This window comes from Pseudopipra pipra, chromosome W (genome assembly GCF_036250125.1).
Source record: "Pseudopipra pipra isolate bDixPip1 chromosome W, bDixPip1.hap1, whole genome shotgun sequence".
Lineage (NCBI taxonomy): Eukaryota > Metazoa > Chordata > Aves > Passeriformes > Pipridae > Pseudopipra > Pseudopipra pipra.
The window spans coordinates 65,582,216-65,606,769 of record NC_087580.1 but is presented as its reverse complement, the minus strand read 5'-3'; the positions used below and the strand labels follow the sequence as shown (position 1 = coordinate 65,606,769).

The 24,554-nt window shown below is 46.8% G+C and overlaps 1 protein-coding gene across 1 annotated transcript; it reads left to right on the top strand.

Annotated features, from left to right (window-relative positions):
* The first annotated feature begins 13 nt into the window (after positions 1-13).
* LOC135405153 (alpha-protein kinase 2-like) lies at positions 14-24,251 on the top strand. Its single transcript, XM_064639856.1, has 12 exons — positions 14-395; positions 1,424-1,733; positions 7,020-8,701; positions 12,785-15,629; positions 17,773-17,920; positions 18,623-18,750; positions 18,841-18,876; positions 19,657-19,931; positions 20,044-20,132; positions 20,369-20,586; positions 21,417-21,465; positions 23,497-24,251. Exons 3-12 carry the CDS (start codon positions 7,211-7,213, stop codon positions 23,729-23,731), a joined length of 5,514 nt encoding a protein of 1,837 aa, XP_064495926.1. The 5' UTR covers positions 14-395; positions 1,424-1,733; positions 7,020-7,210; the 3' UTR covers positions 23,732-24,251.
* The last annotated feature ends 303 nt before the right edge of the window (positions 24,252-24,554 follow it).

Below are 24,554 nucleotides of genomic sequence, written 5' to 3'. Positions count from 1 at the left end.
GGGCGGCCCGGACGGGTCTGGCTGAGGGGAGGCGGCCGCCCCGTCCTGAGGGGACCCCGCCATGGCGGGGCAGGAGACGGGCCCCCCTCGCCCCGGCCCTGCGGACACTGTGAGGGAACCGAGCGGGTTTTGTTTTGTTTCACCCATTTTGAAATGGGAACGTTATGAGTGTGCCTCAGGGCGAGACCTCCTGCAGCGTCCGCAGCTGGCCCTGAGGAGGCCGGAGATGGTTGGAGAGGGAGCTGGGCCGCAAAGCGGGCAAAAAGCACACAACGCTGAGGGCAGGGGTCGCGCTCTGAGGAGAAACAGCCTTATCCACCTGCGGCCGGCACGGCCAGGGATTCTTCTCCGTGCCACAGCTTCCTCCCACCCTGCGCCAGTGTCCACACAGGCAGGTGTGCAGCTTAAGGCTCAGGCACCTTGTGTCCTTCAGCGTGGGAGAGCAGGGACGGCTTGGGAAGAGCCTCCCAAAGAGATGTTCCCGTGGCTGCTCTCCATCACTGCTATGGACAGATGAGTGGGGCAGTGATCTGAAGGGAATTGTTATCTCTCTGGAGTTGCAAGTTGCTCAAAGTGGACTGAAAGTGCCTTAGAAAATAATTTTAATTAACACTTTTAATCAGTGATCAAGCATTCAGGTTGTTCAGGGAGGTGCTAGGTGCCCCATCCCTGGAAGTGTTCAGGGGCTTGGTGCAGTCTGGTCTAGTGGAAGGTGTCCCTGCCGATGGCAGGGGGGTGGAATATAGGACCCTTAAAGGTCTCTTCCAACCCAGACTATTTTATGATACAAATGTGGCTGCCTCTCGTCTCTTTGGGGGTTATTTTGGCTATTAGACCGTTACATAAAACAGATATCCCTGTTGCTATTCCTGAATGATGGTGTTTGGAGGTGCTATATTTATTGCTGAACACACCAGTTTCCTATCTGGGTCTAGATAACACTGGGAGTAAGAAGTATTTAGCACGGTAGTATCTCATAACCAGTTTTAGCTGCCATTATTGCAAAATGCTTAAAAAAAATCCTGGCACAAAACTTGCTTTTCAGCCCTTTCCAGATCCTTTGAGCTCAGAGCAGTTTGTGCAATTCATTGAAGTTCCTCCTGTGTGAGACTTGGCTCCTTGTGTAACAGGATTGGGAATACTTCCTTACTTCAGGATTCCCCCTTTTTGCCTTTGAGGGATGTGAATCACAGGTGAATTTCTGTGTAGTGATTGTTAAAAGTCCACTGTCCACCTTTGATCTCCTCAGCCTGCTTGTTAGGCACTGTGGGTTTTCTCATGCTCAGCAGAACTTTTGTGTGCTTAGCCTCCAGCAAGTAAGAAGTTCCCCAGGTGCCTAGCAGAGCAGTCAGGCACGCTCTCCAAAAAACAATCCAGTGCTTTAGTGTGAAAAGCTAAGGCCAACACTTCCTCTCTCCCTCAGCCACGAGGAAATTCCTGTGGACTTCTATGGCAGTAGGATGTGCCCTCTCCTCACTGCCAACTCCCTGTCTGGTGGAGGTTTTCTCAGGAAGGGCCATCTGCTGCATGTAATGAAATCGTCTCTCTTAAAAGTCAACCTGTTGAGGGATCAGACTCCCTGCCCTGAGGTCACAGCAGCAGAACACCCCCGAAGCCGGCGGCTGCTTCCCGGCTCCCAACACCATGCACGAGCGCAGCGTCCTTTGTCCTGCAGCACCAGGTCCCAGCCCGGGCCCAGCCTGCTGCTAGAATGCCCAGGGAGGGCCCTGCGGGTGAGTGTGCGTCTGGGGGCTCGGGGGGATTGCACTGCAAACGTTACTCGGCTGCTTTTTGCTCCTGGGAATCGTAACAGACGAGTGAAGGAATAAGGGCAAGTTACGTTATTCTTAAGGCATTACACGACTGTAGTGACTTGTAGTGTTATTGAACAGGAAATAGGATTTGTTATGTGCTTCTGCTAAAGAATAGTAATTTTTCCATATCTTGATAGACTGATTTTTTTTAAATGCATTGCATCTAGAATTCTGCTCAATGTTTCTAGAATTACACTGGTACTATTTCCACTGAGTCTCAGCAATATAAACTTGCAAAAGTCATATGAAAACAAGCTTCCTTCTCTGAAGAATGTGTAAGTGATACCAGGTATCCTGAAAAATGCATTTTATTTGTTCTAAATATATATTGCGTGTTCTAATACTCAGTAGGTAAAAATTTTCTTCCATTGCTGAGAAAAAAAATCTGGTCACTTAGCAGAAATAGATGATTCTCAGGCTGCATGAATTGCTCAATCTGACGGGGTCAGATGCTTGGCAGATGTTAAAAATAGATTAAGACAGATCAGTGTGAAGAGTTGTGCTGTGATTGCTTATTTTAATTACTCCATGTTAAGGTCTTTGTTAGAGGCATGCAGAGCCAGTCGTTTATTATTGCATTTAGCCAGTGAATTATAGCTGAGGTGTTTTTATACCCTGAGGCTGTTCATGGTGGGTGGGGCACTAAAACAGGAAAGTTGTCCAAAAGTCTCGGATGCTGGCAGTTGAAGAACCACAACATATCACAGTATTTTTGGCAATGACATATTTTGGTGGTAGTTGGTTTAGGTAATGCAGTGGTTTTTCTGGTTTGATTTCTGACAGTGTGCACTCCTTGACAAATATGCTGCTCCAAGTGTTCAATTTGACTGCGGTGTCTCGAAGGATTTATAGAAGAATAGTGTGGTTGTAGTTACTGTTTGTTACTTTGGTTTCTTTTAAAGAAAAAGCTTAAAGAGAGAACATGAGAATAAGCATTTAAATACAATAAAACATTAATGGGAAGCTTTTTTTTAAAAGTCAAGTTGTATGTTTCTGATCATAAATATATTGTATGTGTTTCCATATAGGGAATATAATACCTCACTTAAGAAATGCAAATGGGTGTGTAATGTCTGTGTTTATTGCATAACTGGAAAAGTCTATGTTTTGTTCTGCTTTGGAAGAAGAAGAATGTTAAACATAAAAAAATCTCTTTTGAGAGGTGCCCTGTATGAGGAACTAAAAAAATGTGTATATTCCCAAATATAAAATGGTTGGCAGGGTGGGAACATGGATTGGATGGAATTACAGCTGTTGGTTTCTTAGAGGAGAGTTGCAGCTATACAAACCATATGCAAACACTCTGCAGGAGAGTTAAGGCATGTTTGAGCAATATTTCCAGGGAGAGCAGCAAGGGAATTAGCATTAACCTTGGAATATAACGGCACTGGAGCACAACACTGAGATTTCCCAGGTGGCAGGCTGTGTGTTGTACACACGGTGCTGTAGTTGGTCATTTTGGGAAGGATCTGTGAGGTCACTGCAGTGATTTCTGTGAAGGATCCATGAGGTTATTGGCGTGATTTCTGTAGAGGAGCTGTGAGGTCGTTGGAGTGATTTTTGGGAAGGATCTGTAAGGTTTTTAGAGTGATTAGGACTATGGCATCTTCATTTCTCAGCTCCACCTCGTCCCACCTTTTAGACACTACTGTGTGAGACTTTTCTTGGGATCCTGTGGCTAGTGGAGATTCCTTTCTGCTTTTTTTTTTTTGTGTGGTTTCTGTTCTGCTTTTGCTGCTTTCTGCCCCTTTAATCAATATTTCTGAAATCCTGCTGTCCGTACCAGCGAGCTTTCTGGTTGGATCTGCATAATGTATGACCATTTCTGTTCATCTTAAAGAAAGGTTCTGTGGTGATTAGTGGTTTGGTTTGGAGATTTTTCATGTTTATCTTATGTGAAGTCTAATTGTACCCACCAGCTTTCTTTGTGGTTTAGCTACCTGCCAATGTAACATTTCTCTAAAGGGAGGTATGGAAATGTATATAATATGCCAAGCACGTGGAGAAGCAGCTGTTGCTAAACCTAACATTTAGTAGGATAGTCTAGGGGATAAGAATTGTTTTGCAAAAGAACAAATCCAGATCCCAAAGTTTGGCCTGTGGAGTGGAGGTGATAGTAGGAAACTGCTGTCAGTTGGGGAGTTAATTGTCTCAGACCAAGAAGCTCAGAATAAAAAACAAAGCACACACTCCAAATACTCCAGTGACTTTATAACCAGGCTCTGTCTGCTGGAGAAGTGCTGCAGGAACAGGGGAGCAGACTGCATTACACTCACATCCCCATCCTCCTCATGTGTGTACAGAGAAGAAAGACTGAACTTCTGAGTGCCAGAGTTTGGTGAAAGTTAATCCTTGCCCGGCTAAGGCCAAGGGATCTGCCAGACTTGGTGTGGCTGGGGCAGAGCAGTTCCTGCAGCCATGGCCCGTGTGCTCTGAGGCACAGGGTGGTTATGGGGCTCTCCCTTTGTGTTCAGGTACCCCTGGCCCCGTGTCAGCTCGGTGTAAAGACACCAAAGTGTCAGCTGGTGAAAGGATGTTTCTGAATGTGAAACACTGTGGAATTATCAGTGTCATTGCCCGGGGTGTTCCAATGAGATATCCCTGGGTGGGCTCTCCCTTCCCACTCCTTCGTGCTGCCGTGGGTGTGAGGCAGGTCCCAGGGGGCCTTTGGGGGTCATGGCATGTTTCCATCCGGGGCTGGGCACAGATCAGGTGCCCATTGTGCCGTGGATCGAGGGCTGGGCACAGATCAGGTGCCCATTGTGCCGCGGGAATGCGCAGGAGGGTCCTGGAGCTGGAGGTGGTGATAAGGGGAGCCAGTTCCTGGGGGTGGACAGACAGACAGATCCTGGGAAGGGCAGGGAGGAGCAAGTGCAGCTGAGAGATAGGAAGGAATCCTATTGAATAAGGGTGTGGGCTGAGTAGGGCTGCACAGGGAACTGAGATTGCATGATGAATAGACAGCAGAGAACAGAAGAAACTGCTGAGAGGCCATAAAGGGGATTCTTTCCACCCACTCTGGAGGACATGAACCTCACAGAAAGACACAGATTCACTGCTGGACTGGTACAATGCACAGGCTTTCTGTAGGAATAATTTCCATGAATATAAAATTGCCTACGAAGGAAGATTTGTGTTTTGGTTATAACTAAATAAATGAGGGGAAAATGTGATGCGAGAAAGGAAAATTAATAGCCATTTCTTACATTTAATCAAATCTGTATAGTTTTGTCAGTAATTTTTTTTCTCTTTGGTGACACTGGGATTAAACCTGCAGCTCCTTCTGAAATCAACAGAAGTGGCTTTGTGCCCAAAACTACATGCAAAATGGCTATTAGTAAAAAAAACCCCTTGTTTAAGTGTTGTTCCTTCCATGTTAAAGTGTGGTTCTTCAAAAATATTTTGTTTTCAATTGGAATAAATGATAAAATATTGAACCTTGTTAATAACATATAAAAATGGGTTTCAAATTGGGAAAAATGTTGGCATTTTAATGAAAATAAGTTTGAGCAGTCAAATTTTATATTTAGAGTTGGAATTTCAGACAATATTTTCATATGAGTAGCGAATAGGTTTTTCACAGCCAGTGTGGAGTTATGATGAAGCCTGAATTTTAAATGGAAAAGCATGTTCTCCCTTCTCCTCAGTTCCAGGGCTGCAGCAGAGCCTGGTGAGCACACACGTGTGTTTGATTTGCCTCAAGGGGTACCAAAAAATTCCCCAACAAGGGCCGTGGTTCTGATCAGTAAGAGATGGAAAATATATTTACAGACCATTAGAGATCCAAAATAGGCATCTTTCCTTCCACGACCTGCTAACCCCTGATGTTTTAATTCCTCCTCCAAAGCTGTGCTTCACTGTCTCCTGTCATGAGCCAGGCCCCAGTTCAGCAAATAACATCACTGGTGTCCAAAGCAAGACCTGAGACAAGCAGCTGCAACACCCTTATTTGTCTCCCTGAGGAGCTGAGAGGCTGTCATACTAGCAGTTCTCTTTTCAGTTTCTATCTGAATTCAGTAATTGAATTTTTAAAAATCTAATACCTTCTATCTTCTCCCCAGATTTAAAAAAAAAATCTCTTTGTCTTGGATGGAAAACCATCACTTACTGCAGTTTTCCTCCTGGAACGTTATTCTGCTTTCATTTCTGTGGTTGGATCTGGCAGTGTATGACAATCCAATCCAGTTGTCATCTGGAGAAATCTGCCAGCTCCTTCCCCCTCAGTGTCAAAGTGCAGCTGAACTGAGACAGTGATAACTGTGCAGTACAATGGCTTTAGTAAAGGCCCTTCACGAGTCAATCTGTAGTAATAACATGTTGCCATAGCTCTTTTCAGCAGGGGAAATTAGCATGCTTTTAAAATAACTCACACCCTCCGAAAAAGAGGAAAGAGACATCTGGTCTTCTGCAAAGCAAAGATGAGGGCAGAGTTAAAAGAGTGCAACAGGGAACATTAGGCAAATGCATATTTAAGAGGAGATGGCTGAATGCTGGAGGGTAGTTCCATGGCACTGTAATAAAACGGGTGAGGAAAGGATTACTCCCTGCTGCTCCATTTTTGTTCTGTTAATTATTTATATTCCTTAGAGTTGAAATGGAAAGCAAAACGTGATCAGAGCTCTGAAAGGCTGGTCTGGTTGCCAGGTGCTGTTTGTCTGTGCTCCTTGGTGCACATGCAGTCAGAGTGTTTGTCACACAGCCCAACACTGTCCCTTCTCGTGTCCTTCCCCTTAACCACCTTTGCCTCCTGCTCTTCGCCACCCAGGTGACTGCCACAGCTGTTGGAGAGTCAGACTTGACAGGAGCAGAAGCTGGAGCCAACCAACCTCATGACAAACATCAAGCCCAAGTGCAATAAAATTGCTTAAAAGAGAAATAGCCCTATAAAATCTAACCAGAGTGATTGTTCCATGTATTTCTGCAAGCAGGGTTTGGAATTGATGTCCCTATGATGCCAGCTGAAGGAACAGCCTGCTGTTGTGCCAGTGCCACAGGTCACTGCGGGCAGTTGCAATGTGTTGCCTTTAGTTGTCATTGCACAGGCAGCTGGGTTAGGGTTACTGCTTTAATGTCTGACCTTGGCTTTTAAATAATGGTTTCTTTTTCTGAAAATGCTTGCAAGTGTGTGTCAATCGACCACCTTCTAGAAAAAAGCTAGACCCATTTCAGAAGTGATTTTAAACTTCAGGTTTCTTTTATTTGCAGGTGCACAGAGCGAGGTCTGCACTTTATTGACAGCTAGAATGACGTTTGTTGAACTGCAACCAGATACAAAGAACAAAACTTCCCCAGAATTTGTTGTTGTCCTGAATGAGCGCATGGGACACCTCAGGGTGAAATGAGCAAGATGGGAAACATTTTACAAAACACAGGAGTTCACCCTGTGAGGGTGAGCCATGCTGATTTCACGAGGTTCTGACTCTCCTGAAATCATCCGTTTACTGCTCGAGGAGCTCTGTAAAGCAGAAGTCTTGTCCCCATTTGAGAAATCCCACAGACACGTGCCTAACACAGAAGACAACATGGATGTAAAAAATCTGATTAAATCCCAGGGAAATATTTCCTGCCTCAGGCATTTGTCAGAGAACGGTGATGACCTGCTTCACTGGAACGGTCTGGTGGCTGTCACTGCTGGAAGAGCAGAGGAATACTGCAGCACACAGCTGCCTTCCCACCCTACAGATGTAACCACTTGTCACACAGACAACTGTTGCCTTGACACGGAACACCCTGGATCTGGTCAGTCTCTGGCAGATGTCCAGGTGTGTAAAAAGACTGGGTTGGACGGTCCTCTAACCATGAATTCCCTGCTAAGTGAGCAGGCAGATACTCCCATAGGAAATCCCACTTATTTTGACAAAGATGATTCTGCAAATCCTGCCACTGTTCTGGAGATTTATACAGAGAAAGCTCCAAGTGTAAGTGATGACTTTTCTGATGATGACCTGGAGTACTTTGAATGTTCAGATGTGCTGACAGCGCGTGAAGATGAAATCTGGAAAAAGAAATTACAATTTTTATTAGAAAGCGATGATGAAGATGATCTAAAACTGGGTAAGGATTGTGATGGGTGTGCTTACTTCCTCAGTGAAATGCCTTGTGTGTTCCAAGTGTCAGATAACACTACGCCTATGGATACCCCCATTGGCTTCTGTGGGCATCACTCAAAATTCAAAGGAGTAAATGTAAGGAGAGACCCCTCTATGTACAGCCAGTCAACTCTGCAGACAGAGATGACTCTCACTGTTGGACACCACCGAGACAAAAGTACCAGTCTGAAAGACCAGGACAAGAGTGAAGTGCCTGTTGCATCTGCAGCCCCTGGAAATGAACCCCCCAGCAGTGAAGAGGAGGCTAATGGAAGTGGTCACCTGGCTGCAGGTTCCTCAGCTGAGAAAGCAGAGCACACGGATCCTGCACCTGCCAGGGCAGAGCCCTCTGCCAGTGGCACAGGAGCTGCTGGGACACGTCGGGCTCCAGGGACAATGACGGAGCCCGGCCCCGAGCGGGTCGTGCTGGGGGAAAGCTCCCTGCTGCTGCAGCAGGGGGGCAGGGACGTGCCCCAGGAGAACGCCCAGCACACTGTCTGCACCTTAACAGAAAGTCTGAGAAGAAACCTTTTCAAGCTGTTAAACCCTATAGAGCTCTGCAGATATGTGAGTACTCTAGGACAGTCTTTCCAGGCTGCAGCAGAGGGCAGGGAATCCAGCGCTCCCAGGCAGGAAGGTGTGCTTTCACCACAGATTCCCAGGGAGACAGAAAGCCTGCAAGTGCAGGCTGGTCTGTGTCAGCCAGAAGAGGCAGATAAAGACTGTCACTGGGAAAGGAGAAGGGCTCGGGGCCTGTCTGAGCAAAATCAGATGCCAGATGAGAACATCTCACTCGGGGTAAGTAACGTGTTTATCATTTATCACTTAATGCAAAGAGCTGCTCTGCTGATTTAAATGCCATTTATTCCTGCTTGTCACAAAATAATGTAAAATTGAAATTACTTTGAAAGGTACTATTCATGTACTTCTGAATGACAGCTACGGCTGGGAGGGAAATCTGGGTTTGAAAAAGGCCCAAGTAAAGCCTAAGCTGTTCTAATTATAGAGTGAGCCTGATAATGGTGAGAGGCACTAATGGGCCTCTGGACAGCTGGATAGGGAAATCTGATATGGAGGCTACTGAACAGGTCTTAGCAAAGTAATGTTTCAACCCAAAAGGTTTCTCGAATACCTATTGTGAGCAGAGAATGCTTTGATTTACTTTCTTCTCAGTTTATACTCAACAAACAAAATTGTCCTCCATTTATGGTGCTGGAAACCTAAACCAAATCAACAGAGGTTTGCTCTGGATTTATAACAATGAAGGGAATTCAATGCAGAGAGTTCATGTTGCAGAGGTGAATGGGGCTCTTTGCTTTTTAAGAACCAAACAGTGAAAGAAGCAGGTATTCCAGTTGAAATGTGCAGCCCAGTTAAAAGATAAAAGCCCCAAAGTGGTACTCTCCATGTGCTTGCATATTTGATGGTGTTGGTAGGAAACAGCTGGGGAAGTCAGTACAGTTGGACAGACTGCATGTGCAGGTATGATGCTCCACCAGTTTTCCTAAGTGGGAAAATGGGATCATCATTTTTATTTCACAAAGATTGAAGATACATAAATACCTATGCGTGAATATTAAATCATGAATTATCTTATTATCACCAACTTTTCTGATTCGAAGGTGTACAGTTAATTGCACAGAAAAAAATATTTATGACAGCACAAGCCTTTTCTAGTTGCTTTTCTTTGTCTGAGTATTGGGGCAAAAACATTTCCCAGTTCTGGATGTAGAGTCACAGTACAGTGACTTTAATCTCACCACTGGGGTGTCTTAAGCAGTCAAAAAATCACTGAATTCTTCCTGAAAGATGGCTGTAGGTTTCTCTGGTTTTATAGGACATACAATTTCAGTCCCATTTTAGGAGCACATTATGATGGGGAATACCCTCCCTCGGAATTAACCTCCCGAGAGCTTCCTGGCAGGGTACGGCCGTGAGCTGCCAGAGGCATTGTTTTATTTCTTTCCACAAGTGCAGTACAATAATTTAAATCCCAGGAGCCTCCTGGCCAAGAGCAGCTGTTATGTTCCAGTGAGTACCATGGCCAAATTTCAGATTGGCCAGTTCCTCTTGGTACCTGCAGGCAGTGTGGATTCCTTCTGTCCGCATTCCATGGCCAAAACTTTGCGTTAGGTAAAAAAGAAAGATTGGTGTCCAGAAAAGGGCTAGAGCTGGGCACAACTCAAACCCCTGGTTTTAAACATTCATTAATGACAGTGAAATTTAGGTGTAGGTTCAAAATTATGTGGTCTTGAAAATGATCCAAACAAAAGCATCCCAGCTGGAAACTGTTCTTTGTAACACAAGGAAAATGTGGACAGCTTCTCACAGCTCCCATAGAGTGAGCCAGAAACTCCTCAGGGAGTATAACCTAAGAAAGGCAAGAAATCATCAGCTGCTGTTGCTGCACACAGGTTGAGGTGAAGTGCCCTGGGGTGTTTGCTGGAGCCTGCTGTGTGAGAGAGCTCTGCCAGGAGTGAGGTGAGGGGCTCAGAGCAAACCCCACAGCCCACCACTTTGGAAGGGCGTTGTATTTTCCCTCTCCGTGTGGGAATCATCTGCTGACCTCCGGTCTGCTGAGGGTCCAGAGCAGCCACGGGACTGCAGCACTAATGACCCCAGGATTTACACTTCCCCTTGGTGCCGGATTGCCTCGAACTGGAACAACCCTTGCACTGTGTCTCGTGCAGCAACTGCTGTGCTGGGGGACATCTTCCATTGGATGGTCAAGGTGGGAGGCTCCTCACTCCTTTCATGACCTCATGGTCTAGCCAGGGTGAAATTCTTTATTTACCTGGTGCTTCAAAGCAGCTTCATTAATAGTAGGTCCTAAAAGCCAACTGTGCCAGCTGTATGATGTTACACAGTGTACAGAGAGCCAGGAGGCTTTGCAGTGTCATTGAGGAGCTGGGCTCTGTTAGCAGTCAGCCAGCACCCTGTCCCTGTCAGTGTTCAGTATTCTGTCCCTGACAGTGTTCAGTGTTCACTCCCCTGTCCCTGTCAGTGTTCAGTTCCCTGTCCCTAACAGTGTTCAGTTCCCTGTCCCTGTCAGTGTTCACTCCCCTGTCCCTGTCAGTGTTCAGTCCCTGTCCCTGTCAGTGTTCAGCCCCTGTCCCTGTCAGTGTTCACTCCCCTGTCCCTGGCAGTGTTCACTCCCCTGTCCCTGGCAGTGTTCAATGTTCAGCCCCCTGTCCCTGTCAGTGTTCAGTCCCTGTCCCTGTCAGTGTTCAGCCCCTGTCCCTGTCAGTGTTCATTCCCCTGTCCCTGTCAGTGTTCACTCCCCTGTCCCTGGCAGTGTTCACTCCCCTGTCCCTGGCAGTGTTCAATGTTCAGCCCCCTGTCCCTGTCAGTGTTCAGCCCCTGTCCCTGTCAGTGTTCATTCCCCTGTCCCTGTCAGTGTTCAGCCCCTGTCCCTGTCAGTGTTCAGCCCCTGTCCCTGTCAGTGTTCACTCCCCTGTCCCTGTCAGTGTTCAGCCCCTGTCCCTGTCAGTGTTCAGCCCCTGTCCCTGTCAGTGTTCACTCCCCTGTCCCTGTCAGTGTTCACTCCCCTGTCCCTGTCAGTGTTCAGCCCCTGTCCCTGTCAGTGTTCAGCCCCTGTCCCTGTCAGTGTTCAGCCCCTGTCCCTGTCAGTGTTCACTCCCCTGTCCCTGTCAGTGTTCACTCCCCTGTCCCTGTCAGTGTTCAGCCCCTGTCCCTGTCAGTGTTCAGTGTTCACTCCCCTGTCCCTGTCAGTGTTCAGTGTTCACTCCCCTGTCCCTGTCAGTGTTCAGTGTTCACTCCCCTGTCCCTGGCAGTGTTCAGTGTTCAGCCCCTGTCCCTGTCAGTGTTCAGGGATACCCAGATGCCAACATGGACAGTCCCACAGGTTAGACAGACAACAGGGTTCTTGAAATGACGTGCCCCCTTTCCCATGGGTGTGAGGGCTCTCTGTCCAGTGCCACACCAACAGCAGGCAGGGACGGATCGACCACGTCTCTAACACGTTTAGCAGGAATTCCACAGGTTCTAGTAAAAGCTGTGATTAAGGCTGCTGTGCCTGTAAGGAAGAGAAAATAAAGGCTGCTTTCCAGAGGTTTGAGAGGGAAGTGGAAGTGGCAGAAGGAGCACTAGGCTCAGTCCAGATGCTCAGAACTGAGAACTGGAACTGACTGTAGAGGCACATCTAGGCTCACATGCCCCTTGACTCGGGAGAAGGTGTGTGTCTAAACTGCAAGACCTAGAGACTGACACCTTCTGAGAGCAGAGCTGAGCAGGAGAGCAGGGCACTGAGGGGCAGAGGGCACTGGGGTGTGGAGCTGAGGCTCCTGGGCTCAGGATTTCTGGGTGAGTATGCGCTGGCTGAGGAGTTTTGAAGACGGTGTGGTGACAACTGCGTGGAGCTTGTGGTGGGAACAGCAGTAAAAGTCATTGACAACAATTTTCTATATCTCTTCCTTCCCCATTGTCCACAGCATGTGGTCAGCTCCACATTCTACCCAAGCTGAATGGAGAAACAGAAAGGATGAAAGGAGTTGCAGCTGAAGTGGGTGGCTTTTGCAGCAAAGGAAAGCAATATTTGCTACAGCCGGTAATCCTTTTGCCATGAACTTCTGGAGCCTAAAAAGTCTGAGCACACTGTAGCCCATGGGAGATGCTTCACTACAAATCCTTCTCTAAGGAACAACACGTGCTTCCTTTCAGACTCATACCCAGATTGATTTCAATCCATTAGATTGATAGTACAAGTCAGAAACTTGACTGTTGAAAAATATTAAAAAAAACCCAAGAACAAAAGCAACCTAAAAAAAGTACATTTCAAGCCAGGACTAGTTCAGGCCCGTGTCAAGCTGCATTTTTAATATTTAATTTTTAATTACATTTCTCTGTTTTTCTTCTCTGTAGAATCAAGGTGCTAATCTTGAAAGTGTTACCCAGAATTGTGAGAACCTCTGTATGGAGCCCAAAACAGAAGGCATCTTCAGGGCCTGTGAGAGTGTGGGAACCAGCCAGCCAGCTGCAGAAATGCTCTCTACTGAAAACACACCGCAAGCAAAGAATGCAGATTTACAGACTTCTTCTCTACACTGTCCTCCTTGGGATAAGAGGGAAGGTTGTCACCAAGAAGTCTTCTCTGGACAAGAAATTATTAGTGATGGCAACAGATCAAAGAATGACGCTTCAGCTTTTCCTTTATGGGGTGCAGACTCTGTTCCTGATAAACAGGAACGCTTGTGTGCTGTTCTCTCTTCTGCAAAGCTGTGTGATGAGCCAGGGGAGGGAGAGCAAAGGTCTGGGTTTGACATACATGGTAGCAGTGCCCCAGATATTCCCTGCAGCCTATCAGGTGATGAGCTCGCGTTCGAAGCTAATCCCAAGTCAGTCCTGGAATCTGGAGAACCTGGGTGCAAAGGAGATGCTGATATATCTGCAGTGCATGACAAGCTGTGGAAACTTCTTCATGAAGATGACTCAGACTGTCAAATCCCATTTGCAGACAGGGGGATCACAAGCTTAGAAATGAGGCCGACAGATGTCCAAGTTAGAGAAGTGAACTTTGGGCAGGAGACCTGTTCCGGTGATCCTTTGCCAATGGATCTGATGGAAGAGCAGGAACCCGTCACAGAGCCAGCCAGTCACCTCAGCACTGGGAAAGCTGACTGCAGTGTTCCTGATACCCTCCTTCAGAGAGCTGGGGCATGTAAGGGTGCATCCATAGGAAACATTTGTCTGGCACAAGTGGTGGGAACAGAGGGTGCATGTGTAGGTTCTGGTGCTGGAAATGAGATGGAGACCCCGTCCATTTGTACCTCAGCAAACAGCATCCTCTTCAGCCCAGGGCAGTGCTGGAAGCCAAGGCCAACAGACAGGAGTGGATCCCCTGTGGCTTGGGAAGGAAAGCTTACTGTTAATAATGCTTCCCAAACATGGGAAGCACATTCTCCCCAAAGGTTCCAAAGTGCTCAGAGTGGTAATTTAGCACATCCCGAAGCAAACCCAGCTGATGTGTCAGATACATTGTATGGGACAGCTGGACAGTTACTTCATGCTGAACACAACATACCCTGGATAAATGAGTCTGTACCTGGGGAAGGCTGTCATTTTAGGGACTGTTATCCAGCAAGAGGACTGGCTTATTTCCCTGAAGAAAAAGACATTTTCCCCAGTGAAAATACCTGTCAGCTTACACATGCAGAACACTCTTCTGTTAACACCATACATAAAAGTTATGAAGTGAATTTACAAGATAAAGGAAATCACTCAGACTTGAATGCACAAAATGACACTAATTCTGATAGTTGCCATCTTTCAAAAATTAATGGCTGTCAGGATTTTCAGGTTGTTTCTAATGCACAGAAATACCGTTCTGTAATGCAATTGCCTCCTTTAATTAAGACTCCTGAAACCATAACACATGAGAATCTACCCCAAAATACAGACCAACTGACAGAAATAGCAAAACAAGAAGGGGCATTCACTCCCTCTTCCAAGGATCTGCTTTTAAGCGATTTTTATCTAGAAGTGCCCAGCTGTGAACCAGGTAAACCAGGAGGAGAACAGAGAGAGGTTTACACAGCTGATGAACACAGGGCTGAAACTTCCTGTGACTCAGGAGTTAGTCAGGTGTCAGGGAGTCAGACTGCAGTGTCTCCTCATTATACAGCAGAACAACACGTATTTTTTGTTGACAGCACCTTCGAGCCTGATGAAGAGTTAAAAATAGATTCTTCAGAGTATCCCACCTGTGCCTCCCAAAGTGTAACGTCAGCCAGTCCCCTGCTGCCCAGGAGGGCTCCAGGTGAGCACCACAGCACAGCAGAAAAGGATCAAAGTATGGGGGATCAGTCGGATTCCCAGCCACTGACTGGGACAGAAACACTTCTGTTCCTCACACCTGCCAGCCACTCAGAGGGCCTTCTTCCCAGTGCAGCAGCAGTGGCGTGTCCTGGCACTGGAAGTCAGGTAAAAACTGGATCCACACCCACTGGAGTCAAAGGAAACAGAAACTTGAGTATGCTGGAAACTTGCTGCAAAGCATCGCAGGATCTGTTCCAGAGGGTACCTGGAGAGACCGAGGGGGAAGCAGCCTTGTGTGAAAATGCACACGAGAGTCCAAGAGCTGTTCAATGTAACTCAGATGGAGCTGAAACAAAGGCTCCTTTGCACACTTTCATTAGCTCCCAGGCTCAGAGACAGATTATGAATACTAGCACAGAGCAGTCCTGCCCTGACTTGATCCCCTCCAGCAAAGTAACTGAGGCTGATTATTCAATTAAGTCCACTGAACACGATAAAGAGGAAGAAGTCAGGACAGCAGAGAGTGTAGTAAGTGGTTTAGTTAATTTGCCACCAGTAGGTTCAGGGAGCAACCAGTGTTTTCAAGAGCAAACCCCCTGCAGCAGAACTCAGCCATTCTCCTTGGCGTTGGCCACGTGTGATCCATTCCCAATCAACGCAGAAAGGCAACTAAATCAGGAAGGGTCCAAATCCTGCCAGGCACCACCAGCTGCTGCAGAGCCTGAGCCCATCAAATGTAAACAGGACACAGCAAAGGGTGGGCATTTAGCTGCCGGAGCTAAGAAGAAATTACCATCAGCAACTCTGCCCAAAAAGCCCCGACTGGAGGAGAAGGGAAGTGTCAGCAAGGATCCCAGCGCTGTTAAAAAGTCTGGGAAGAGCGAGGCAGGCGTGACTCGGAAAGAAGACAGAAAAGAGCAAAGGAAACTCATTTTGAAAAAGGATAGCAAAGGTAAGAGAAAACTGATTTTCTTTTCTGTCCTTTCCTGCCGTTCTGGCTACTGTGTGAAATTCAGAGTCTTGAAATGCACCGCAAGCCTCCTGAAGTCTGAGTCAGCTGAAGGTGTCCTGCCCTCCTGGAGTTCTGTTCCCAGGTTTGGGCACTGAGTAATGGGTGCTGTGCCCATGCCACAGGGCTGAACCCTCCTGAACATCCTTTTTCCAGTTGGCAAATCTATTCAGTTTATGAACTTTGTAACCTGTTTGAAATAGTCACTGCCTCATTGGTGTCTTGGAGTAACTTTTCAGGGATGTACAGTGTGATGGTACCATGTAATTACACAGGTGTAGGAGCTGCAAGCCCAGTACTTGTTCTGTTCCCTCAGGGCTGTGTTCCCAGTTATGCTCCTACACTGTGGCTCCCAGTGTAGGAGCAGAACTGCAACTGCCCCCTCCTGGTTACCCCAAGATTTATTACTATCAAAGTATTATTGTTAGCAGTAGGGTGCCCCTGATAAACATAATTCTTTGCAGTCCTCACCTGCTGATTGCTGGCTGGTTCTGCATTCCTGTCACCACTGCTCAGAAATGACACCGAGGAAATAAGCAATATTAAACTGACATAGGAAACATGTCATTGAAAGGAGGTGCAGGTTGCTGTCAGTGCCTGGGAGGTTGCTGACAGGTAAAACACCATGCAGACAGGAGTAGCAGCAGCGTGACAGCTGGGCAGATGAGGGATTTGTTGTTTCTATGGATACTTTGCAAGGACCAAGATCTTATTTTTACCTTCTTGCATATTTCTTGTTCACATCATAAAATGATTGAATAGATCAGAGCAAGACTGAACAGTGGCTAAAGGTAAGTTACACAGCTGTGAAGCTTTTCAGACATTCGAATTACAGTGCAGTCTGGGGAGACTTCTGCTCTTCTAATCACATTTTAAAAGCCAAATGTGTGGGAGGAGAGACAGGTTCCTTCAAAACAATGGTGACTGAGCAATGCCTGACCTGTTTCCCTTACCTGAGGCTATGCTTGAAAAATGTTTTAAACTTTCAGGCTGCATCAGATAAGACTGGTTTAGGGCTGGAATCCGGGGAAACCCAGACTGGATCGTGGCCAGAATTGAGAAGAGGGGGGAAACCTGGACTGGACTGTGCCAAGGATCTGGAGTGGGGGAACTCCTAGACTGGATTGGGGCTGGAATTGGGAATAGCGTTGGATTCCAGGTGCCTGAGCCTTTGAGCTGGCTCCAGCATTCCTTCAGTGTTACTGCAGGGCCGGGATCCCCAGGGCCGTGTGCCATGGCAGCTCACTCACAGCTCAGCAGCTCAGAGCTCACACAGGAGGAAACAGAACCTCTCGCATTTTGCATCTCTTACATCGAGCAGGGATGTGTCACTTGAGCACAGGGATGTGTCATGATCCCAAAACCTTTCCCTATGATGTCGATTCCCTTTCTTCCCAAGTCCCCTCCCTCCTCCTGCTCACGGAGCAGTGTGTGAGCAGTGGAAGGTCCCAGCAGAGATCCAGGCTGGCTGGAGCAGTGTGTGAGCAGTGGAAGGTCCTAGCAGAGATCCAGGCTGGCTGGAGCAGTGTGTGAGCAGTGGAAGGTCCCAGCAGAGATCCAGGCTGGCTGGAGCAGTGTGTGAGCAGTGAAAGGTCCTAGCAGAGATCCAGGCTGGCAGGACCCTCCCGGACTGGGCAGAGTGCTCTGAGGGATTCTTGGATTAGTGCTGTTGGATGGTCAGTGTTTAGCTAAAGAGCCATGCCCTGTGGCTGCGAAGGTAGGGAACTGATCCTCTGAAAGTGAAGAGAGGAACAAAGACCACTGACACTGCCAGGTGCAAATATTCAGCCACTGTGGGCTCTCCACAGGGCTGTGTTTTACAGGAAATCTGGCAGAGTCCCAGCCTGGCAGGGTATTAGGTATGTTCCATGAACACCTTGGAGACTCCTCACCTCCTGGGACTTAAAGTCTTTTCTCTCAAAGGCTGTGGTCAGCTAAAAAAATCTACTAGTTACAAGTATTCAGGCACAAGCAGTCTCAATTATTTACCAGGGTTGTCGGTGTTCATATTCTTAATATGAAATGTTAAAATGCCAAAACAATGTCATTATCTTCTAATCCTTAATTGTGGCTCTTCTGTTTCCAGCTCCCAGGCTGCTGAAGAAGATCCAAGCAGAGCTGTTCCCTGAATGCTCTGGGACTGTGAAGCTGTGCTGTCAGTTTGGTGACATTCATGGTGACTCCACCATTACATGGACTAAAGATTCCAAGATCCTGGCTCGGCTGCAGAGAAGGTGAGTGACTGTTTCTGAAGGACTGGGAGTTCCTGAATAGCTTTTGGGAAGATGTGCCAGGGATTCACTCTTGTACCTGTTGAGAGGATTAGTGCAGTAGGTGCAAACCCCAAGTTTAAACAGGGTAATTAAGGAGCAGATCTTCTCCCAGTGCACTGATATTGGTCATACTTTGCATTCCATCACCTCTCAGCCTGTTCCCATCCAGTCTCATCCAAATTTCAAGTACTTTAAAATATCAAATTAAGTTTGAAAGTCATTTAATCTAGAGGAGGATGACCATTATCAGGATCCAGCTTTTAAAATTCTAGTTATTTTCCTCCATAGCAGTAATGACATTCTGATCACGTAGCTCTTAAAATCTGTTCATAATGTTTCAGAAATACAAAATTAGTATTACCCAAAGCCAAAAAAAAAAATAATATGTATTTCCTTTTGTAGAAAGGTGACTCCTCAGAGGTTCTTTTAAGCAGAGAGAAAAAGTTGCCTGTATTGGTTAAACTTCCCATGTCATTCTGATTCTGTTTTAACTATTGTGATTTTGATTGTTGTACTGCAATATCCGTTGTAGTGTTAATACATATCATTATCTGCTAAATAATTTGGCTGTTTTTAATAAACAAACAGTGCAGAGAGATCAAATTTACCAGTTTTTCCAGAGATAACAAGTAAGGTGTGATGACATGAAATACTCTGTTGCAGTGCTCAGGATGACTCTCCTGTCTCTCTGGAAATAGCTAAGGCCAGTAACCAAGACCAGGGGATGTATTATTGCTGCCTGAGTAACATGTATGGAAAGGTGACTGCTGAGTTTCATCTGACTGCTGCAGGTAAACCTCAGTTTTTCATTTGGGTTACTAATAATGTCAGCTTCCATTCATAGTTTTTACTACAAAAGCAATTTCTTTGTTTCCTTGTAGTGTTGGAGCGTCTCTCCAGCTTTCAGAGTTATGAAGGTAAGTGTGAAGTGCCTGGCATCACACAGACACACACACACAGAGCTCTAGGTCCTTGCAGGTCCCCTGCTGTGTAACTGTACTCCAGGAGAGCCAGCCATGAAGCTTTGGAATGCTTTCCCCATATGTTAGCTCATGTTCAGTGACACTCAGCATGTGTGATGTGCTGCAGCTAAAGATAGTGCCTTGCCAATGGCTTTGTCATTCCTGAGCACCCTGCAGTGATCATGGGCTCCAGCTCCTGGGTTTGCTTTCTGTTTCTCAAAGAATAAAATTAAACATTTATTTCCTTGTGCAAATAAAGACAGGACTTTTCAGGTAACAGGACTGTATAACTTTTGATCCAGAGAGAATTTGAGGTGGAGTTAAGGAGCATCCTAATTCTGGTCTTCTCTGTGCACTGTTTCCTCAGTGCTTCAAAGAGAGGCAGTAGTGTACAAGCCTAAACCAGAGGTGACTGCAAGGGCCAGCTGGAAGGACTTCCTTGTAGTTCTCTTCTCCCATTTATCTTCTTCTCTGATGTTTCCTGAAATGTTATGGTTAGAGACACTTGAAGTGCCATTAGAATTTTTTACTTTCTCTAAGTGCTTAACCACTTTTTTTCCCCTTATGAATATTTTTCCATTTGGATTCCAGTGATCATTTAAAGGGGTGAAATCCATAGTCTTCCCTGATTTCAGCTGTAACAAACATTTTTGAATGCTCCCTGGAGAGATGCATTCGCTCTCCCACGTCCCCCCTTTCCCCGTGCCCGCAGAACAAATTCCCGTTGTGTTCCAGGCGTGGAAGAAATCGAGTTCATGCAGCTGCTGTTCCGGGAAGATTCCCTCAGCGACAGCTACTTCGGCGGGAACGTGCGCGGGGTGATCGCCACGGAGGAGCTGCACTTCGGGGAGGGGATGCACCGGCGGGCGTTCCGCAGCCGCGTCAGGCAGGGGCTGGCGCCCGTGTTCGCGCCCGGCCACCCCTGCGTGCTCAAGGTGCACAGCGCCCTCACCCCCGGCACCGGCAGCAGGGAGGAGCTCGTGCAGAAGAACTACAACCTGGCCCTGCAGGTGAGCTGAGTTCTCCCCCCTGAGGGGGAGAACTGTGCTGGAGCATCTTCAGACCGCTGAGCTGTGAAGTGTTCTGAGCCATACTCCATTGGTGTATCTGTTTGTAACACAGGAGTGCTGTGTCCAAAATGCTGCAAGAGAGTATGCCAAGTTATATGCAGCTGAAGCTGAAACGTTGGCAGGCTTTGGGGAGGTACCAGAGTGAGTATATGTAGCTTTTTATATACGTATATGCTTATATATAGTGTCCTGTGCCATGGCAGCCCACTGACTGCTAGGAGTATTTACTAAAGAGGAAACCTGGGAACAGTGTTACAGCTCTCTTGGCTTGTTTTAGACTGTTCACTCTCTGAGATTACTGCACGCTTTTGTCTGTTCCTTATTCCCCCACTGAAAGAATTCTCTGAATTTTACTAGTTTCTATCCCTTGATTTCAGGATCATTCCGATTTTTCTTATTCATCGCCCTGCTAATAACATCCCCTATGCCACAGTGGAGGAGGAGCTCGTTGGGGAGTTTGTGAAATACTCTGTCAAGGATGGCAAGGAAGTGAACTTCCTGAGAAGGGACTCTGAGGCTGGCCAGAAGTGTTGCACCTTCCAGCACTGGGTGTATGAGAAGACCAGTGGGAACTTGCTTGTCACTGACCTGCAAGGTGAGTTACCTGAGGAGGAGCAATTTTTACCTACCTTAGGTTCTTGTAAGACAGTTTTGAAGAGAAGAACAAATCTTACACTCTTAAGGGGGAGAGTTGTTCTTCCATGTGTGCCCTTAGTGAATCAGGACACTCAATATGAGTCAAATCTGGATTTTTGGCTCACCACCCAGAAGTTAAGGAAATGGCTTGTGAGTGAAAGCCTTCAGGTGTTAATGACAGCCCAGTCCTTCCCTTTTTCTTGTATTTGCTCACCAACAATCCCTGAGCAGTGGAATGCTCCACACTCAGGTCCTGACTAGGTTTGAAAAAACATGTTCCCTGAAAAAGAGGAACAGTGAAGAAACGCCCCTGCTTGTGTTTGCTAAATCCTCCCTCAGCTCCTGTGGGTGTGATTCCACCTGCACAGTGTGCACAGAAGCACTTGGGACTGGGGAAGACAGGCCCTTCTTAACCAGAAAAACTTGGAATCTTAGAAAATATCCCATATTCTTTTACAAGAGAAGGCAGGAAAATTAGCAGCAAGGCATCTAAACAAGATCCCTGAAGTAATTTAAAGGGAGAAGAAAGAACAAAATCTTAGCACAGGAAACAAGCTGTGCTCTGTTTATCACCCTGACAGCCATAAACCAGTGTATGAGCCTGACTTCTAGAAACTACTGGTGACACAGAGCATAAACATCCTGTTTTTAACTGGGGCACTTAAAATGCTTTGGAAAAAATGTGACAAATAATTAAAATGGAAAAGGTGAATCCATAAATAATGGATCTGAAGCTATTCCCAGAAATTCCAGTGTAACCTGAGCTGTGTGTTTCCTTCTGCCCTGTAGGTGTGGGGATGAAGTTAACGGACGTTGGCATAGCAACCCTGGCCAAAGGGTGAGTGAAATGGGAGTTCTCAGCATGGGGCTGTGCTTTACACACCTGTCTCTTCACAGTTCTCAGCATGGGGCTGTGCTTTACACACCTGTCTCTTCACAGTTCTCAGCATGGGGCTGTGCTTTACACACCTGTCTCTTCACAGTTAAAGGGGGTGCGGAGGGTGCACTGGAAATTTAGTCTTGTTTTAAACCTAGAAGAAAACAATCCTCATCTGGTCTTTGACTTCTTTTTGTTCCTATTTATGGAGACCCACCTGTAATGGAAACACCTTTATTACTCTGCCCAAAGCAGAGTCGTGTAGCCAATGCTCATGTCAGCAGAGGGCGAAGCTGAGCTAGGAACCGGAACGCCTGGGAAGCGTTTTTAATGTGGCCACTGGGGTGCACCAGAGCCAGGCAGCCGAGCCTTAAAATCAGGCATTCGGTGGCTTCTTTGGCGAACAGAAACAAAACTAACCCAGCAGAGTGCCTGGCTCTAAGTGCACGCGGTGAGCCAGGTTAGAACTGTACACGAGTGCTCAGGGATTTATCCAGGAATGGTGCACACAAAGGAGGGAATCAGGAGCACAGTGACCCAACCATCAGTGCTGGTTGCCAGGTGTGGATCTGAAACTCTGCCTGCTTCTGGGGCACTGACAAGTTTAGCTTTGCTGCACATGGCAACAGAGGCGTTTGTCCCCCAGAGCCTGGGAACAAATACAACATTCCCCCTTCGGATTTCAGGAAAATCTGGTTTGAGTCTGGGAGATGGGCTTCTCTGGGGCTTTTGTTTCTGAGTCAGCTGTGGGTGATGAGAAGTGCTGTACAAAGAACCCTTGTGGTGGTCAGGCTGGGAGTGGTCCGTGTTTGGTGTTCTGAGCATGAGCCCTCTGGGGCAGGCTGTGCAGTTCAGAAGCCATGCAGGCTCTCCAGGAATGGATCCTCTCCAGTCACACCCCACAGGTCTAACAGCACTGGTTTGAATGGAGCTCCCAGGCCCTGCCACACCGAGCAGAGCGAGGGTCACTGGAGCTGTGCAGAACAAACACTGTGTCTGGGAGCACAGGGGGCTGGGGGGAGCAGTGCCTAACAAAGAGCACAGAGCTGGAGAACTCATGCAGACCTGTGGTCTCACATCTGTAGCTTAGTTCTGCCATGGCCTGCTGTGAGCCCTGGGGCTGTCTGCACACTGCAGAGCAAAGCCAGGCTCACCTGTGCCTCACAGGTCCCACACGGACAAGGAGCATTACCTGGGGCACCGCTGCAGCCACAGATCAAATGCAAACCAGTTATTTTAGAGAAGGGGAATGAGGGTGGCTTGATTTAGGAGCAAAGCTAGTAAATCAAAATAATCATGTGATTTTAATATAAATGTTCCGTCTCTTGTTTGCAAGATACTCATGCTCTTACTTATACTGCAAATATTTTTGGCATTTGTTGAATTCTAAAGCTAAAGTTAGTTAGCAAACCATTCAGTTATGCATTTAAAGTGTCTGAGCAAGTGTTGTTGTTTCTGCTCTTTGTGCAGATGTTCCTTCAAAGACACGCAGGAATTGACAAGTCCCAAACACAAACAGCAAAGCTGTTTAGACAGGCTTTTATTTACTTCATAAGAAAAGTATGTAAATAGCTTCTGGTTCTGATAACACCTCGTGCAACAACCTTATCTCCTCATGGGGGTCAGCACAACTGTGCCCAGAGAATGATGTAGCATGGATTTCATGTGTGTGTTACTGAGACAAAAATAGCCAGCAGACAATTATATTCCCAACTAAATGTAATGAGGAACCGTAGCCAGGACCCAACCCACAGAGCTTTGCCTCTGTAATGCTTTTCCCTCTTCTGTCACTGCTTGTAACCCAGTTCCCTTCACCTCTCACAGGCTCAGTTTGAGTTTTTGTGGCAATCAGTGCTTCTCGAGCCAGCTTGGGTGGAGGAGACTTGCTTAAGGTTTTCAAGTTGCTTGTGAGTCAGAAACCATGCTCTGCCTCCCTGTGCTGAAAATGAATCTTGAAATCCCATTTGGCTGTTTTTTTCTTTGTTGCTACAGATACAAAGGGTTTAAAGGCAACTGCTCGTTTTCCTTCATTGAGCAATTCAGAGCCCTGCACCAGTGCAATAAGTACTGTGAGATGCTGGGGCTGAAATCCCTCCGAACCACTCATCAAAAACAGAGGAAAGCAACATCCACGAAAAGCAAAAACCTGCCCAGCTCATCAACTGTAAAGAAAATGGTGCCCAAGAAGGCCAGAGAACACAGAGACTTCATTTCTTCGGAGCACTGAGTCACAGTGTCCCACCTTGTGAGACTGCTCTCGAGGACACGGAGCGGTGACAGGCACCAGTGACCTCAGGGGGTAACTTTGGCCTTTTGCCTTGTGACATTGTTTTGGAGTCATCCTGATGCTGATGTCAGCAACAAAGGAAGGAGCTGATTCTGTGCTCTTGGTTCCTGAGATTTAACACTGGGGCAAGATTTTGAAGACAAACTAAGCCATCTCTGGGTTATTTTACAGTTGTCCTGTGGATTGGTATCTCCACATTCTGAGTGCAGCACAGCTCACTGAAGAACATCTTCCCTTCTCTGTGTCTGCACCCGTGGCCCTGTGGGTTCAACTGCTAGGGAAACATCAATATATTTAAGATGCCACTTAGTACAAGTTTTGCACAGTATTATTGCTCAGGCTGCTATAGAAAAATTGTTTTCTTTCCCAGATTTTTGCATATTATAATCCTACTATGATTCTACTCTTGTCATTTTTTTCTCCCACTTACATGTCTTGTATTAAAAAACAAAGCCATTCATGATTGTCTTCTAATTCCCCTCCTGCCCCCCCAAATTAGCACCTTTATGGTCCTCGCAAAGCCACATCAGCAGCTTGAAGGTGGGCAACTCCTGTGATTCTCCACTGAATTCCTTGCTTTCCTTGAGTCTACACCCCAATGTGACAGTACTGTTGTGCTTGCACCTCTCCTGTTGTAGAACAGGTTTGGAGCCTGCATGTGGCCAAGCAGCTCCCTCTGAAATAACCATGCTTGTTTTGCAGCGCTGGCAGAGCAATGTCACTGGGTGGTGTTGATGATTAGTGGCTTACAGGTGCCCAGGCT